The following is an 18,246-nucleotide window of genomic DNA, read 5'->3' as shown; positions in this document are numbered from 1 at the left end:
TCCAAAACAGGAACTGAAATCCTCTCGTCAATAGAGAGGAACGACTGGAGACGCGACCACAGACTGCAGGTCGCTTCAGGAAGGCACTGGCCGTAGCTGACATAGACACCTGCTCACACGCAGCATCTGAAGAAGGCAAAGAACACGACAGGGCGGAACAAGGACACAGGAACAGCAAACATCAAACAAGAATCCGACCAGGACAGAAGCGGAAAACAGAGGGAGAAATAGGGACTCTAATCAGAGGGCAAAATAGGGGACAGGTGTGAAAGAGTAAATGAGGTCGTTAGGAGAATGAGAAACAGCTGGGAGCAGGAACGGAACGATAGAGAGAGAGAGCGGGAGAGGGAGAGAAAGAAAGAGGGAAAGAACCTAATAAGACCAGCAGAGGGAAGCACAGGGACAAGACATGAAGATCAAAGACAAAACATGACAGTACCCCCCCACTCACCGAGCGCCTCCTGGCGCACTCGAGGAGGAACCCTGGCGGCAACGAAGGAAATCATCAATCAACGAACGGTCCAGCACGTCCCGAGAAGGAACCCAACTCCTCTCCTCAGGACCGTAACCCTCCCAATCCACTAAGTACTGGTGACCACGTCCCCGAGAACGCATGTCCATGATCTTCCGTACCTTGTAAATAGGAGCGCCCTCGACAAGGACGGGGGGGGGGGAGGGAAGACGAACGGGGGCGCGAAGAAAAGGCTTGACACAAGAGACATGGAAGACAGGGTGGACGCGACGAAGATGTCGCGGAAGAAACAGTCGCACAGCGACAGGATTGACGACCTGAGAGACACGGAACGGACCAATGAACCGCGGAGTCAACTTGCGAGAAGCTGTCGTAAGGGGAAGGTTACGAGTGGAAAGCCACACTTTCTGACCGCGACAATACCTAGGACTCCTAATCCTACGTTTATTGGCGGCTCTCACAGTCTGCGCCCTGTAACGGCAAAGTGCAGACCTGACCCTCCTCCAGGTGCGCTCACAACGTTGGACAAAAGCCTGAGCGGAGGGAACGCTGGACTCGGCGAGCTGGGACGAGAACAGAGGAGGCTGGTACCCAAGACTACTCTGAAACGGAGATAGCCCGGTAGCAGACGAAGGAAGCGAGTTGTGAGCGTACTCAGCCCAGGGGAGCTGTTCTGCCCAAGACGCAGGGTTTCGAAACGAAAGACTGCGTAATATGCGACCAATCGACTGATTGGCCCTTTCTGCTTGACCGTTAGACTGGGGATGAAACCCGGAAGAGAGACTGACGGAAGCACCAATCAAACGACAGAACTCCCTCCAAAACTGTGACGTGAATTGCGGACCTCTGTCTGAAACGGCGTCTAACGGGAGGCCATGAATTCTGAACACATTCTCAATGATGACTTGTGCCGTCTCCTTAGCGGAAGGAAGCTTAGCGAGGGGAATGAAATGTGCCGCCTTAGAGAACCTATCGATAACCGTAAGAATCACAGTCTTCCCCGCAGACGAAGGCAGACCGGTAATAAAGTCTAAGGCGATGTGAGACCATGGTCGAGAAGGAATGGGAAGCGGTCTGAGACGACCGGCAGGAGGAGAGTTACCTGACTTAGTCTGCGCGCAGTCCGAACAAGCAGCCACGAAACGGCGCGTGTCCCGCTCCTGAGTAGGCCACCAAAACCGCTGGCGAATAGAAGCAAGCGTACCCCGAACGCCGGGGTGGCCAGCTAACTTGGCAGAATGAGCCCACTGAAGAACAGCCAGACGAGTAGAGACAGGAACGAACAGAAGGTTACTAGGACAAGCGCGCGGCGACGCAGTGTGAGTGAGTGCTTGCTTTACCTGTCTCTCGATTCCCCAGACAGTCAACCCGACAACACGCCCTTCAGGGAGAATCCCCTCGGGGTCGGTAGAAGCCACAGGAGAACTAAAGAGACGGGATAAGGCATCAGGCTTGGTGTTCTTATTTCCCGGGCGATAGGAAATCACGAACTCGAAACGAGCGAAAAACAACGCCCAACGAGCTTGACGTGCATTAAGTCGTTTGGCAGAACGAATGTACTCAAGGTTCTTATGGTCAGTCCAAACGACAAAAGGGACGGTCGCCCCCTCCAACCACTGTCGCCATTCGCCTATGGCTAAGCGGATGGCGAGCAGTTCGCGGTTACCCACATCATAGTTGCGTTCCGATGGCGACAGGCGATGAGAAAAGTAAGCGCAAGGATGGACCTTATCGTCAGACTGGAAGCGCTGGGACAGAATGGCTCCCACGCCCACCTCTGAAGCGTCAACCTCGACAATGAATTGTTTAGTGACGTCAGGAGTAACAAGGATAGGGGCGGATGTAAAACGCTTCTTGAGGAGATCAAAAGCTCCCTGGGCGGAACCGGACCACTTAAAGCAAGTCTTGACAGAAGTCAGAGCTGTGAGAGGGGCAGCCACTTGACCGAAATTACGAATGAAACGCCGATAGAAATTAGCGAAACCGAGAAAGCGCTGCAACTCGACACGTGACTTAGGGACGGGCCAATCGCTGACAGCCTGGACCTTAGCGGGATCCATCTGAATGCCTTCAGCGGAAATAACAGAACCGAGAAATGTGACAGAGGAGACATGAAAGGCGCACTTCTCAGCCTTCACGTAGAGACAATTCTCTAAAAGGCGCTGGAGTACACGTCGAACGTGCTGAACATGAATCTCGAGTGACGGTGAAAAAATCAGGATATCGTCAAGGTAAACGAAAACAAAAATGTTCAGCATGTCTCTCAGTACATCATTAACTAATGCCTGAAAGACAGCTGGAGCATTAGCGAGACCGAACGGCAGAACCCGGTATTCAAAATGCCCTAACGGAGTGTTAAACGCCGTTTTCCACTCGTCCCCCTCTCTGATGCGTACGAGATGGTAAGCGTTACGAAGGTCCAACTTAGTAAAGCACCTGGCTCCCTGCAAAATCTCGAAGGCTGACGACATAAGGGGAAGCGGATAACGATTCTTAACCGTTATGTCATTCAGCCCTCGATAATCCACGCAGGGGCGCAGAGTACCGTCCTTCTTCTTAACAAAGAAAAACCCCGCTCCGGCGGGAGAGGAAGAAGGCACCACGGTACCGGCGTCGAGAGAAACAGACAGATAATCCTCGAGAGCCTTACGTTCGGGAGCCGACAGAGAGTATAGTCTACCCCGAGGGGGAGTGGTCCCCGGAAGGAGATCAATACAACAATCATACGACCGGTGAGGAGGAAGGGAGCTGGCTCTGGACCGACTGAAGACCGTGCGCAGATCATGATATTCCTCCGGCACTCCTGTCAAATCACCAGGTTCCTCCTGAGTAGAGGGGACAGAAGACACAGGAGGGATAGCAGACATTAAACACTTCACATGACAAGAAACGTTCCAGGATAGGATAGAATTACTAGACCAATTAATAGAAGGATTATGACATACTAGCCAGGGATGACCCAAAACAACAGGTGTAAAAGGTGAACGAAAAATCAAAAAGGAAATGGTCTCACTGTGGTTACCAGATACTGTGAGGGTTAAAGGTAGTGTCTCACATCTGATACTGGGGAGAGGACTACCATCTAAGGCGAACATGGGCGTGGGCTTCCCTAACTGTCTGAGAGGAATGTCATGTTTCCGAGCCCATGCTTCGTCCATAAAACAACCCTCAGCCCCAGAGTCTATCAAGGCACTGCAGGAAGCAGCCGAACCGGTCCAGCGTAGATGGACCGACAAGGTAGTACAGGATCTTGATGGAGAGACCTGAGTAGTAGCGCTCACCAGTAGCCCTCCGCTTACTGATGAGCTCTGGCCTTTTACTGGACATGACATGACAAAATGTCCAGCAGAACCGCAATAGAGGCAAAGGCGGTTGGTGATTCTCCGTTCCCTCTCCTTAGTCGAGATGCGAATACCTCCCAGCTGCATGGGCTCAGTCTCTGAGCCGATGGGAGGAGATGGTTGAGATGCGGAGAGGGGAAACACCGTTAACGCGAGCTCTCTTCCACGAGCTCGGTGACGAAGATCTACCCGTCGTTCTATGCGGATGGCGAGTGCAATCAAAGAGTCCACGCTGGACGGAACCTCCCGGGAGAGAATCTCATCCTTAACCTCAGCGTGGAGTCCCTCCAGAAAACGAGCGAGCAACGCCGGCTCGTTCCAGTCACTGGATGCAGCAAGAGTGCGAAACTCTATAGAGTAATCCGTTATGGATCGATCACCTTGACATAGGGAAGCCAGGGCCCTGGAAGCCTCCTTCCCAAAAACTGAACGATCAAAAACCCGTATCATCTCCTCCTTAAAGTTCTGATAAACGTTAGAACACTCAGCCCTTGCCTCCCAGATAGCTGTGCCCCACTCCCGAGCCCGACCAGTAAGGAGTGATATGACGTAAGCGATCCGAGCTCTCTCTCCAGAGTATGTGTTGGGCTGGAGAGAGAACACAATATCACACTGGGTGAGAAAGGAGCGACACTCAGTGGGCTGCCCAGAGTAACATGGTGGGTTATTAACCCTAGGCTCCGGAGACTCGGAAGACCAGGAAGTAGCTGGTGGCACGAGACGAAGACTCTGAAACTGTCCTGAGAGATCGGAGACATGAGCGGCCAGGGTCTCAACGGCATGACGAGCAGCAGACAATTCCTGCTCGTGTCTGCCGAGCATTGCTCCCTGGATCTCGACGGCAGTGTTGCGAGAATCCGTAGTCGCTGGGTCCATTCGTGGTCGGATTCTTCTGTTATGCTGGTGAATGAGGACCCAAAAGCGACGTAATAGAAACAGAGTCTTTATTCCAGTCTTAAACAAATAATGATTCTCCTGGATATTATCAATGGTCAATCCAAAACAGGAACTGAAATCCTCTCGTCAATAGAGAGGAACGACTGGAGACGCGACCACAGACTGCAGGTCGCTTCAGGAAGGCACTGGCCGTAGCTGACATAGACACCTGCTCACACGCAGCATCTGAAGAAGGCAAAGAACACGACAGGGCGGAACAAGGACACAGGAACAGCAAACATCAAACAAGAATCCGACCAGGACAGAAGCGGAAAACAGAGGGAGAAATAGGGACTCTAATCAGAGGGCAAAATAGGGGACAGGTGTGAAAGAGTAAATGAGGTCGTTAGGAGAATGAGAAACAGCTGGGAGCAGGAACGGAACGATAGAGAGAGAGAGCGGGAGAGGGAGAGAAAGAAAGAGGGAAAGAACCTAATAAGACCAGCAGAGGGAAGCACAGGGACAAGACATGAAGATCAAAGACAAAACATGACAGCAGGGTCGTACTCTGCGAATGTTGTAGAGCATGAACCTACAGGAACGGGTCACCGCCTTGATGTTAGTTGAGAACGACAGGGTGTTGTCCAGGATCACGCCAAGGTTCTTAGCACTCTGGGAGGAGGACACAATGGAGTTGTCAACCGTGATGGTGAGATCATGGAACGGGCAGTCCTTCCCCGGGAGGAAGAGCAGCTCCGTCTTGCCGAGGTTCAGCTTGAGGTGGTGATCCGTCATCCACACTGATATGTCTGCCAGACATGCAGAGATGCGATTCACCACCTGGTTATCAGAGGGGGGAAAGGAGAAGATTAATTGTGTGTCGTCTGCATAGCAATGATAGGAGAGACCATGTGAGGATATGACAGAGCCAAGTGACTTGGTGTATAGCGAGAATAGGAGAGGGCCTAGAATTACCCTCCTTAGTGGGTAATTCACAGCCAGTATACAGGATGCAGTCACATGGATACAGAGGATGAATATACAGTGATATGAAATCCCCCCCATTCCCCAATGTCCCTCCCAACCACAGACTAACCATAGAAATATAATAACTAGAACAGCTGTTTTTGTTATGACACTATGGTCAAGGATTCTATGATTGGGGCTGATAGCCACTCTACTTGACCAAAGCCCAATGTCTAATTCTGCAGGAGATTTCCAGAGAGGATATACAGTATTGGCTTGACCTGTTATATCTCCTAAATTGGAACAGATTGGATCCGAACCTCAAAGTGTGTGTAGTATGTGTGTGTTTATTATGTGTGTGTGTATTATGTGTGTGTGCAGAAGGAGAGAGTGCCAGGGCCCACTGTATCTCATCTTCTGGACAAGTGCTTAATCTGTGACCCAGCATAAGGGATTATTGGATGTGGGGGAAATGGACCCTGAGGTTCACCCAGGAGGTTTGCGGTTTGCTCCCCCTCTATGGCCATTGGATTGGATAGTGTGTGTGTGGGGTGGGGGTGGAGGATGTGTGTGTGTGACGATATTCAACCTTCAGGAGCCTAGCTGTAGGGTTAAACTGCACTGCTCAGTGCTCAGCTCAGACAGCCAGAGCCTTCATATGAGGATCTTTCCACCACATATTGGACCCTCAGAGTCTGACTCCTGATGACATTCTGTAAAACATCTGTGTGTGCTCTGAAAGCCCCTTTCCTGGACAGTTTTGTGGCTACAACAGACAGAGCACGAGGCTTTGTCCAGCTAGACACCAAGCATTTGAGCTGCATTACGCCACGTGCATCAGAATTAATACCTTATTTAAGAGGATTCTGGGCAGATTGTGTCCCTTTGTTTGAGGATGTGTGTGTGTATTAGAAAATGAGCTGAACAATAGTACACAGAGCAAATTAATTCAAATGAATTATGAATATGTCGTTTTTTCTTTGTAATTTTTTGTCCAGCATGAAATATCTTATATTTTGTTAGGATGGGAAAGTCTGTAACCATCCCCCAAACTGTAGGCCTATACTACAGATCAAACAAAGCCTAGACTATTCTGTATTATTTTCTCTCTCTCTGTATCTCCTCTTCTTCCTCTCTCCTCTTCTCCTTCTTCTCCCTCTCTCTCTCTCTACTCTCTGTAGATCACCCACTCTCTCTCTTTCTAGCCCTCTAGTCACCAGATGGAGAGTGGGCGGTGTGTTTTTGTGTGATAGCTGCTGTGCGTTAGTGCAAGTGCATATGTGAGCGTTGACGTGTGTGTATTTTGTGTGTCAGTGCTGTCAGTTTGCACACTGGTGCATGTGTGTGCTAACAGATACAGCCTGCGGTGCAGTAACCTATAACCCTGATTTAAGGGGGTGACCACCTCACTATCTGTATCTCTCGCCTTTTTTCTCTCTTTCTATTCCTTTCTTTCTCTCACCTGTGTGATATAGCTGTACACGCTTAGAAACAAAGGTGCTATATAGAACCTTAAAGGGTTCTTCTTCAGTCCGGAGAACCCTTTGAAGAACCCTTTTTGGTTGCAGGTAGAACCCTTTTGGGTTCCATTTACAGAGGGTTCTACCTGGAACCCAAAAGGTTTCTACCTGGAACCAGAGGGTTGTACCTGGAATTTAAAAAATGGTTTACCCTATGGAGACAGCTGAAGAACCCTGTTGGAACCGTTTTTTCCAGAAGTGTAGGGATGCCATGTGCCTGGAGGCAGGGTTGGGTCATGTGATTGAGTTCATTCTATACTATAAAATAGAATGGGCGCTCAAAAATCTGCCATAATCAACGTTTTTATCCATCGCCAAATTGGGATTGCAAGTGACATACGGCTAAAGCGTTAGCTGGCATCGTTTAGGGAGCACTAATCTGTGCAAAATCGGACAAGACCTTTGAATCTTGAAACGGGATTGTAGCCTAGTATATACAGAGGAGCTTGCGAGGGAGGGAGAGAGAGAGAGAGAGAGAGATTTTTATTGTTTATTTGACTTTTGTATATTACCTACCTCACTTGCTTTGGCAATGTTAACACATGTTTCCCATGCCAATAAAGCCCCTTGAATTGAATTGAATTGAATTGAGAGAGAGAGAGAGAGAGAGAGAGAGAGAGAGAGAGAGAGAGAGAGAGAGAGAGAGAGAGAGAGAGAGAGAGAGAGAGAGAGAGAGAGAGAGAGAGAGAGAGAGAGAGAAGTCAGAAACCAAAATCCAGGGCGAAAAAGTACTCAAAGGAAAACATTTCAAATGGATGGGACGAAGCCAGCCATGGAGTCTGCCACAGAGGAAAACCAAGAGGAGAGGGAAGAAGGCAAAGGTACGGAATGGTCGTTATTGTGATACGGAGCGTTTTTGCGCGTTTCAACCGCACTGTTAGACTGCTGCGCGATTTCACCTACTTGCGATGGCTTCGCTTCACGTGACACAAAAGCGCTGTTTTCTCCTCCTGCACCATGGCTTGCTCTGGCATGTGTTTTGTTATGAGCCTTTTGCAAATGACAAAGAATATTAAATAACATTTTTTTTGGTGTGTGTGTCCCATCAACGTTGGTTTTTATTTGGACATGTTTTGCTTGACCAAGATAGAGGGCTGAAGGCGCGCGCTCGGTTTTATGGAGCGTAGTTATTGCCAATTTGCTTTGCTTTGCTGCAGCCATGTAGAATCACCATTACTCTGTTTTTCAATCATGTTAAAATGATAAATGACTCGTGTGGCACATCAAAGGCGGGGTTGTCTCCATTGTATTGTCTCCTTTTGTATTATTTTTTTGTCTCAGGTGCGCGTATTGGTGTGGGCTAATGGTCAGGTGCATGGACCACTGCTGCCGAGATTGGAGCTCATCATTGCGAAATAACCGTTTCACAAAGGGATTTTGCCATAGACGTGGTCGTCAATGTGACTGTCATTGTTGTCTTTGGTTTTTGGAATAGACAAATTAGGATTTGGTTCTTTTGTTCGAGTATAAGAGGATGCAGCGCAGGGCGCCCGTGTGTTGACGACCGTTGATAAAAAATAACATCCCTCTGGGAATAAGGGATCAGCGTCACATAAACTGGGGTCCCTTTCCACTTGACACATACCAAGCTCGGTCCTCTCATTTCACATGATAACACTCGTAAAAACAGCAGCTTTTGTCCATCATTGTTCATGGAATGACAAATTATAAATAGTAGGCTATGCGCAAGGCATAATATTGTTTTCCGCTATATGTTGGGTGTCGTTGCCTTTGTCCAGCTACAAAGCAGGGGGTGGGGCCGACTCAATTTGCCCAATGTATAGGAATGTATATAGGGATTACATTTGTTTTTGATATAGGTTGCTGGGGCAAAATAACACCCCTGGCCAGTCGTTACCTCTCGGGTATCAGATAACAGGTAACATTGTCCATCACGTCAATTAGGCTACACTATTTTACAATCACTATTGCAATCAATCATTTGATACAGGCTATCCCTTGGTGCTACAGCCTACTAAATCTAATAGCAGCTGGTTATATTACCTCCCTGTGGCTGAGGTCAGGAGTTGAATGCACACATTTGATCCTAAATCAGTTCTTAGAGGGCAGTGCTATGTAGCAGCTAAAACTGTGTCCTCAGGGCTGCTCCTTTACCCTGCCCACCCCATCCACCCATCCTCCTGTTTCTAGCCATATAACCCTACACTCTTCAAAAAAAGGGTTTCAAAAGGGTTCATAGGCTGTCCACATAGGAGAACCATTTTTGGTTCCAGGTAAAAACCCTTTTTGGTTCCAGTTAGAACCATTTTGGGTTCCTTGCAGAACCCTCTGTGGAAAGGGTTCTGCACGGAACCCAAAATGCACTTATTTGGAACCAATTAACCAAAAGGGTTATACCTGGAACCAACAAGGGTTCTTCAAAAGGTTCTCTTATGGAGACAGGCGAATAACACTTTTAGGTTGTAGATAGCACCTTTTTTTCTAACAGGGTACAACATACACCAAGGCTTTCTCCCCATCCCCCATCCGTTCAATGCGTTGTTCAGATGTGGTTACATTTGAATATGTTTTACATAGAGATTTACATTTAGTAGGCATACATGCTACATGTCATAAGGCTTGCCATTGCCAACAAATAGCCTACGTTGACCTAATCATAATAACTAACACTATAACATCAATGTTTGGGAGTAGTGAACTATACATATAGATTTTGCAGCAGCTTGGTGGTAGTTGAACTAAATTCAAATCTTGACAGTGTTTTCAGTAGTTAATTCCTGTTTTGCCATATATATAGCAGTGTAGCTAACTACAGGAACTACACACTACTGTTTTTGCAAATGTTTTTGAAAATGGGTGAAGTAGGCTATAAGATCCCTCCTTTTTCAGCATCAGACATGCATAATTCTCACTTAAAACATCGTTTTTGTGTTTAATAGGCCAAATCACACATGAAAAAACGCATTCATTTTTCAAAATAAAAGCCTGAAACTATGTCTAAAGCCTGGTCACAGCCTGAGGAAGCCATTGGAAAAAGGAATCTGGTTGATACCCCTTTAAATGGAGGTTAGACGGGCCAGGGAACACAGATTTGTTTGTTTTTTATATCACTTCCGGGTTACATTTTCTCAGGTTTCCGCTTGCAGAATAAGTATTGTTATTCTCACAGACAATATTTTGACAGTTTTGGAAACTTTGGAGTGTTTTCTATCCTAATCTGTAAATTATATGCATATTCTACGATCTGGGCCAGAGAAAATGTCAATTTACGTTGGGCACGTTATTTATTTATTATTATTATTTTTTAATCTGACCCCTAGCGCTAAGAGGTTAACATCTGACTCCACAGTGGTCTGTTCTTGCAACTTCTAGTCTATGACATTTCAGATTTAGATATTATAATTGATCAAAGTAGTTTGGAGGTAGTGAACTACAATTTCAAAGTAACTTTAGTTAAGTCAACTATGTTTTTCTTAACGGTAGCTTTAGTATCGCTTAACTTCCGTGTGAAGTAATTGGTAGCTTGGTAAATTATATTTTAAGAGTAGCTTCCCCAACACTGTATCTCCTTAGGAAGTTCTCCTGTGGTGAATCATCTTACATGACACTTGCAGAACTAACGTTCTACAGGATATGTAGCTTATCTCTACGAAATTAATGTAACATGATATCCTGTGGTTTGGTTAGGGTTATGGGTGTGGATGGCATTCACAGTGAGGGAAGGGGCTGTGTGGCTGGCAATGTTTTCACGATCTACAACTGGAGTATATTCTACAACTGTTGACATTCCACCATAATCCTCAGCATCTCTAAAATGGAAGAGATTTATAGTGAGTAGGGCAAGCAGTTGAAGCTCTGCCATGTCATGTAAGAAGCTTGTGTGTTGTATGTACCAAGTGCCTCGCCTCCATTGGGAATCCAACAACATCAGTTGCACAGTAACAGCTGTAGATTCAGGCAACCAGGCAGCCTTGAGGTATCTAACCAAAGCATTCTTGCAGGCCTAACACCTCAGTTGACGCAACCGTCACAATTCATTATGTAATCTGACCAAAGATGTGACCTGACATCAAAGCCCCTTACAATGTAGCCTATAAAACATCTCTGCTGACATCTGTCACGCCCGCCTTTCAGGCTGAAGACCAACTCAACCGCTCACATTGGCTGTGATTTCGAACACCCAATTGGCATCCCTCCCTGTATTTCTGCCAAACCCCTTGAGGAGGCTAGGTGGAGTTTCAGTTGGGCTTCATTGTACTCCAATATAGTAGAGGCTGTGAGCGCGAGAGAGAGTTTAAATGATTATAGGCTATATCCCTACTATCTGGAGCTGCGGTGCCTCAGTACAGGATAGTTATTCTCTCTTCTCTTTCTCTCTCCTTTGGCCTTTCCTATTCCCTCCTCTTCCGCTCACTCTCTGTCACCATTTTCCGCTCGGTCAGTTCACCTCCGTCTCTTCCTCCCTCTCTCCTTCTCTTTCTCTCTATGATGTCAGACTGACTTAGCCAGGCATAAACCTCCTATTCTCCCTGTATCACACAGGAAAGGAGGGAGGGGGTAGGGGTAGTATGTTCTCTCTTACGTAACTCTCCGCTGCGTTGCGGTCCACATCATCTTCAGATCACAACCGTGGGGGATTACGTCATCATCACCACGGCGATGGGGCGTAACAGTGGAGCGCTGATGGGTTCCGTTTTAATATATGAGTCGTAGAACATTTCCTCACTACCGTTCAAGCTTAACGGAGGCAGAACAATCGCAGCGCTATGCTCCCTTGTGCTAAACCCTCTACTGTTCTGAACCTCTGTGTAAAGATCCGCAATGCAATGTATCCAACTGTAGGATAAGTGGATGCCATTGGAATGTAGCACCGTAGGGTGTGTGTGTGTGTGTGTGTGTGTGTGTGTGTGTGTGTGTGTGTGTGTGTGTGTGTGTGTGTGTGTGAAATTCCCTGGTTACATTGAGTACTGTTACATGCACACAATAATGCAATTATTGTGGAATGTCAGATTAATCAAATAGTTTGATTAAAACGTTTACATGCTTTGGAAGAAGAACGATTGCCCTAATAATCCTGTTTACATGGACACATGAAACCTGATGGCACTCGGATAAATGCAGGAAATCGGCAATCAAAATGAACATTCTACCACTGCGACCATGTTATTTTTGGAAAGCATATTTTGATTCGGACATATAAAGTTTGTATGTGAAAACTACACCGATCAAAAATATAAATGCAACATGTAAAGTTTTGGTCCCGTGTTTCATGAGCCGGAATAAAAGATCCCAGAAATTCACACACACAGTCATTCCGTTCTCAGAAGGTTCCGGAAAGGTCCAGCTGAGCGCCCTGTGTATCTAAAGGTCCATCCCCTTCAGGAGGCCTGCCGTTTGATGGACGTGGGGGGAGGTGGAGGTGGGAGTGAGAAGGGGTGAGGGAGGAGTCAGCAGGTTTCCTAGTTCTTTGTGTGTTGGCTTGGTATCTCTCTCATATCACGGCTGTGATATACCTGGAACCAAAAAGGGTTTCCCTATGGGGACAGCCAAAGAACCCGTTCGGAACCATTTTTTCTGAGTGTACAGTGACGCCTTCACTTGGCAGGATTTTCATGCTGCTGGCTATATGGCGATTCTCTCTCTCCCCCCCATCTTCCCCTTTCTTTCCTTTTCTCTGTTCATTTATTTTACCCAGTCTCTCCTAATTTCTCTCACTCTGTCGCTCTCTCTTTCATATCCTATCACTCTTTCAGTCAGTCTGCTACATCCCTCTCTCACCCATTCACTGTCATCTCTTTCTCATCTCCATTATCTTAATTAATCTCCAAGCCCTTCAACAATTTCTCTCTTGCTCTCTCTGACACACACACACACACACACACTGTCAGCCTCCACCTGGGGAGTGTGTGTGTGTGTGTGTGTGTGCATTCATGCATAAGATGTATTTTAGTGGGAGTGTATCCACGTGCAGCTCCTTAGGCTGTGTGAATTAAATTATGTATGTTTTAGTACGTGTCTGTGTGCATTTTAGTGTGTTTATGCTGTGTGTTCATTTTGTCTACAGTATGCTCTGTATGTGGGTATATGAATAGCACTGAGTGACAGGTTGGAGCAGCATGCATTGTTCCAATGCAATGCCAGCCGTGCCAACCTCCTGCCAGTCTCTTTGGCCCTCTTCCATCGCCTACTGACGCCCAATCTGCTCGCTCCACTCACATCCCATGAATCTCAGTGTGCCCGATTAACTCTCGTCATCGTTAACGATGACATCAATACATCCAGGATCATAAAGAGAGACAGCCAATGTGATTCTGCCCAGTGACTACAAAGAGAGGGAAATGGAGCAAAAGACAAAGAGGACTATGGTGTATTAGTGGAAACATTGAATGGAAATCTATTCTATGGAAATGGGCTCCACGATACTGTGTGTTATTCCCTACTGTGTGTTATTCCCTAATTGTTAGTAAAACCATTCTCTCATGACTTTGGTTCACTTGTATCTGTATTCGCAATATAGCATCATGTCGAAATAACCAGCACTAAGAAAGGACAGGGGGCTCTCTGGCCAGTCTCTGCTGTGGAGTCCATCTTTGATTCCATTGGCATCTGTAAGAAATGGACTGGACTTCGCATTGGGCCAGTGTCCACCCTTACCAGTGAGGTATGAAAACCTTCCTCCACTCACTCTGACCTGAAGAAGACATTGGTGGAAATGTAAGTGCTTAATTTGACCATGTGAATGACCATAATCACATGACAGGGGCATGGGAAAGGGCATTAGCTAAGTCTGTTACATAAGCCCATTGCCACCCCGACTCAAGACTGTACCAGACCCTTTGGCTGGAGGCTCAGACTTACATTTTGGTGAATTAATGCGACACCGCAGCAAACAATGCATGGAGCCCTCTGAGCCGTACATTCATGTAATGTCTCAGAGCAGAGCACCGTAATCTATAGCTTGAGGATTGAGGGACAAGGGTAGACCACACTCTCACCCCTCTGGGTTCACCATAGGAATGATACTATGCTTGCATGGGTTCGTGTGTCATTTGCTCAGTGTTCGTGTGTGTGTGTGTGTGTGTGTGTGTGTGTGTGTGTGTGTGTGTGTGTGTGTGTGTGTGTGTGTGTGTGTGTGTGTGTGTGTGTGTGTGTGTGTGTGTGTGTGTGTGTGTAAAAAAAAGAAAAAGGAATCTAATTTGATTTGTCACATGCGCCGAATAGAACAAGTTGTAGACGTTACCGTGAAATGGTTACTTACGAGCCCTTACCCAACAATGCAGTTAAAAAGTATGAAAATTGATAGAATAAAAGTAATAGATACACAAATATAGCTAAAAACAAAATAGTAACACAATAAAATAGCACAATAAATAACAATAACGATGCTATGCTACATACAAGGAGTACCGGTACAGAGTCAGTGTAGTTGGGGTGTTTGATTAAATTAGCAAGAAAGGCATTTCACTGTACTTGTGCATGTGACATTAAAACTTGGAACTTGATTGAGGTAATACAGTATGTACTAGAGGTCGACTGATTATTCGGAATGGCCGATTTCAAGTTTTCATAACAATCGGTAATCTGCATTTTTGGACACCGATCATGGTCTCGATTACATTGCACTCCATGGGGAGACTGCGTGGCAGGCTGACTACCTGTTATGCGAGTGCAGCAAGGAGCCAAGGTAAGGTGCTAGCTAGCATTAAACGTATCTTATAAAAAACTGTCAATCTTAACATAATCACTAGTTAACTACACATGGTTGATGATATTACTAGTTTATCTAGCTTGTCCTGCGTTGCATTTAATCGATGCAGTGCCTGTTAATTTATCATTGAATCACAGCCTACTTCGCTAAACGGGTGATTTAACAAGCACATTCGCAAAAAAAGCACTGTCATTGCACCAATGTGTACCTAACCATAAACATCAACGCCTTTCTTAAAATCAATACACAAGTATATATTTTTAAACCTGCATATTTAGTTAATATTGCCTGCTAACATGAATTTCTTTTAACTAGGCAAATTGTGTCACTTCTCTTGCGTTCTGTGCAACAGAGTCAGGGTATATGCAGCAGTTTGGGCCGCCTGGCTCGTTGCGAACTGTGTGAAGACTTTTCTTCCTAACAAAGATAGCCAACTTCGCCAAACGCGGTGTAACGCTCGTCCTCCTCCTCGTCTGAGGATGAGCAAGGATCGGACCAATATGCAGCGTGGGTTGAATACATAATGATTTATTTAAAGAAAGACGAACACGAAGAACACTTGACAAAATACAAAATAATAAACGACGTGAACAGACCTGTACTTGAGAACATAAAACAAGAACGCACGAACAGGAACGTACACACGAACGAACGAACGACCGAAACAGTCCCGTGTGGCACAAACACTGACACAGGAACAATCACCCACAAACAAACAGTGAGAACAGCCTACCTTAATATGGTTCTCAATCAGAGGAAACGTAAAACACCTGCCCCTGATTGAGAACCATATCAGGCTAATTGAAAATGAACCCAACATAGAAACACATAACATAGAATGCCCACCCAGCTCACGTCCTGACCAACTAAACAAAGACAAAACAAAGGAAATAAGGTCAGGAACGTGACAGTACCCCCCCCCCCCAAGGTGCGGACTCCGGCCGCAAAACCTGAACCTATAGGGGAGGGTTTGGGTGGGCATCTGTCCACGGTGGCGGCTCTGGCTCTGGACAGACGGGCGGCTTTGAAGGCTCAGGACAGACGGGCGGCTTTGAAGGCTCAGGACAGACAGGCGGCTTTGAAGGCTCAGGACAGACGGGCAGTTCAGACGGCGCTGGGCAGACGGATAGCGCAGAAGGCACTGGGCAGACGGATAGCGCAGGCGGCTCTGGGCAGACGGGCAGTGCAGGCGGCACTGGGCAGACGGGCAGTGCAGGCGGAACTGGGCAGACGGCAGACTCTGGCCGGCTGAGGCGCACAGTAGGGCTAGTGCGTGGTGCCGGAACTGGAGGTACTGGGCTGGAGACACGCACCACAGGGAGAGTGCGTGGAGGAGGAACAGGGCTCTGGAGACGCACAGGAAGCCTGGTGCGTGGTGTTGGCACTGGTGGTACTGGGCTGGGGCGGGGAGGTGGTGCCGGATATACCGGACCGTGCAGGCGTACTGGCTCCCTTGAGCACCGAGCCTGCCCAACCTTACCTGGTTGAATGCTACCCGTAGCCCGACCAGTGCGGGGAGGTGGAATAACCCGCACTGGGCTGTGTTGGCGAACCGGGGACACCATGCGTAAGGCTGGTGCCATGTATGCCGGCCCGAGGAGACGCACTGGAGACCAGACGCGTTGAGCCGGTTTCATGGCACCTGGCTCAATGCTCAATCTAGCCCGGCCAGTGCGGGGACGTGGAATAACCCGCACCGGGCTAAGCAGACGTACAGGAGACACCGTGCGCTTTACCGCATAACACGGTGTCTGCCCGTACTCTCGCTCTCCACGGTAAGCTCGGGGAGTTGGCGCAGGTCTCCTACCTGACTTCGCCACACTCCCTTGTAGCCCCCCCCCAATACATTTTTGGGCTTGACTCTCAGGCTTCCGTGCTAGCCGCGTACCTTCATAACGCCGGTTCCTCTCTCCGGTTGCCTCTGCTCTCCTAGATGCCTCCACCTGTTCCCAGGGGGGCGATCCTTTCCAGCCAGGATCTCCTCCCATGTGTAGCAACCCTTGCCGTCCAAAACGTCTTCCCATGTCCATTCCTCCTTCTTGCGCTGCTTCTGCTGCCGCTGCCTGTTACCACGCTGCTTGGTCCTTGGTAGGTGGGTGATTCTGTAACACTCGTCCTCCTCCTCGTCTGAGGATGAGCAAGGATCGGACCAATATGCAGCGTGGGTTGAATACATAATGATTTATTTAAAGAAAGACGAACACGAAGAACACTTGACAAAATACAAAATAATAAACGACGTGAACAGACCTGTACTTGAGAACATAAAACAAGAACGCACGAACAGGAACGTACACACGAACGAACGAACGACCGAAACAGTCCCGTGTGGCACAAACACTGACACAGGAACAATCACCCACAAACAAACAGTGAGAACAGCCTACCTTAATATGGTTCTCAATCAGAGGAAACGTAAAACACCTGCCCCTGATTGAGAACCATATCAGGCTAATTGAAAATGAACCCAACATAGAAACACATAACATAGAATGCCCACCCAGCTCACGTCCTGACCAACTAAACAAAGACAAAACAAAGGAAATAAGGTCAGGAACGTGACACGCGGGTTGATTTAACAAAAGTGCATTTGCGAAAAAAGCACAATCGTTGCACAAATTTACCTAACCATAAACACCAATGCCTTTCTTAAAATCAATACACAGAAGTATATTTTTTTAAACCTGCATATTTAGTTTTTTTTAAATCATGTTAGCAGGCAATATTAAACTATGGAAATTGTGTCACTTCTCTTGCGTTTCATTGCACGCAGAGTCAGGGTATATGCAACAGTTTGGGCCGCCTGGCTCGTTGCAAACTAATTATGCCAGAATTCTATGACATAACATTGAAGGTTGTGCAATGTAACAGCAATATTTAGACTTATGGATGCCACCCGTTTGATAAAATACGGAACGGTTCCGTATTTCACTGAAAGAATAAAGTTTTGTTTTCGAAATGATAGTTTCCGGATTTTACTATATTAATGACCTAAGGCTCGTATTTCTGTGTGTTATTATATTAAGTCTATGATTTGATAGAGCAGTCTGACTGAGCGGTGGTAGGCAGCAGCAGGCTCATAAGCATTCATTCAAACAGCACTTTATGGAGTTTGCCAGCAGCTCTTTTATGACTTTTATGACTTCAAGCCTATCAACTCCCGAGATTAGGCTGGCAATACTAAAGTACCTATTAGAACATCCAATAGTCAAAGGTATATGAAATACAAATGGTATAGAGAGAAATAGTCCTATAATAACTACAACCTCAAACTTCTTACCTGGGAATATTGAAGACCCATGTTGAAAGGAACCACCAGCTTTCATATGTTCTCATGTTCTGAGCAAGGAACTTAAACGTTAGCTTTTTTACATGGCACATATTGCACTTTTACTTTCTTCT

General features: G+C 46.9%; 1 protein-coding gene across 4 annotated transcripts in view; it reads left to right on the top strand.

Annotated features, from left to right (window-relative positions):
• Positions 1-18,246, top strand: part of LOC139532262 (neuronal membrane glycoprotein M6-b-like) — a 39,785-nt gene that overhangs the window by 6,010 nt on the left and 15,529 nt on the right. The window contains exon 1 of one of the 4 annotated variants that reach the window (XM_071329657.1): positions 7,846-7,996. The exons of 2 other annotated variants lie outside the window; for them this stretch is intronic. In XM_071329657.1, coding sequence (XP_071185758.1) covers positions 7,927-7,996 — 70 coding nt within the window. In that variant the 5' untranslated portion in view covers positions 7,846-7,926. Of the gene's footprint in view, positions 1-7,845; positions 7,997-18,246 lie in introns of those variants that run through there. One more of the 4 variants, XM_071329656.1, reaches the window with a different exon arrangement.

This window comes from Salvelinus alpinus, chromosome 10 (genome assembly GCF_045679555.1).
Source record: "Salvelinus alpinus chromosome 10, SLU_Salpinus.1, whole genome shotgun sequence".
NCBI classification, from domain to species: Eukaryota; Metazoa; Chordata; class Actinopteri; order Salmoniformes; family Salmonidae; genus Salvelinus; species Salvelinus alpinus.
Note: the sequence above shows the minus strand (reverse complement) of the source record. Positions and strands in the feature narration are given on the sequence as shown.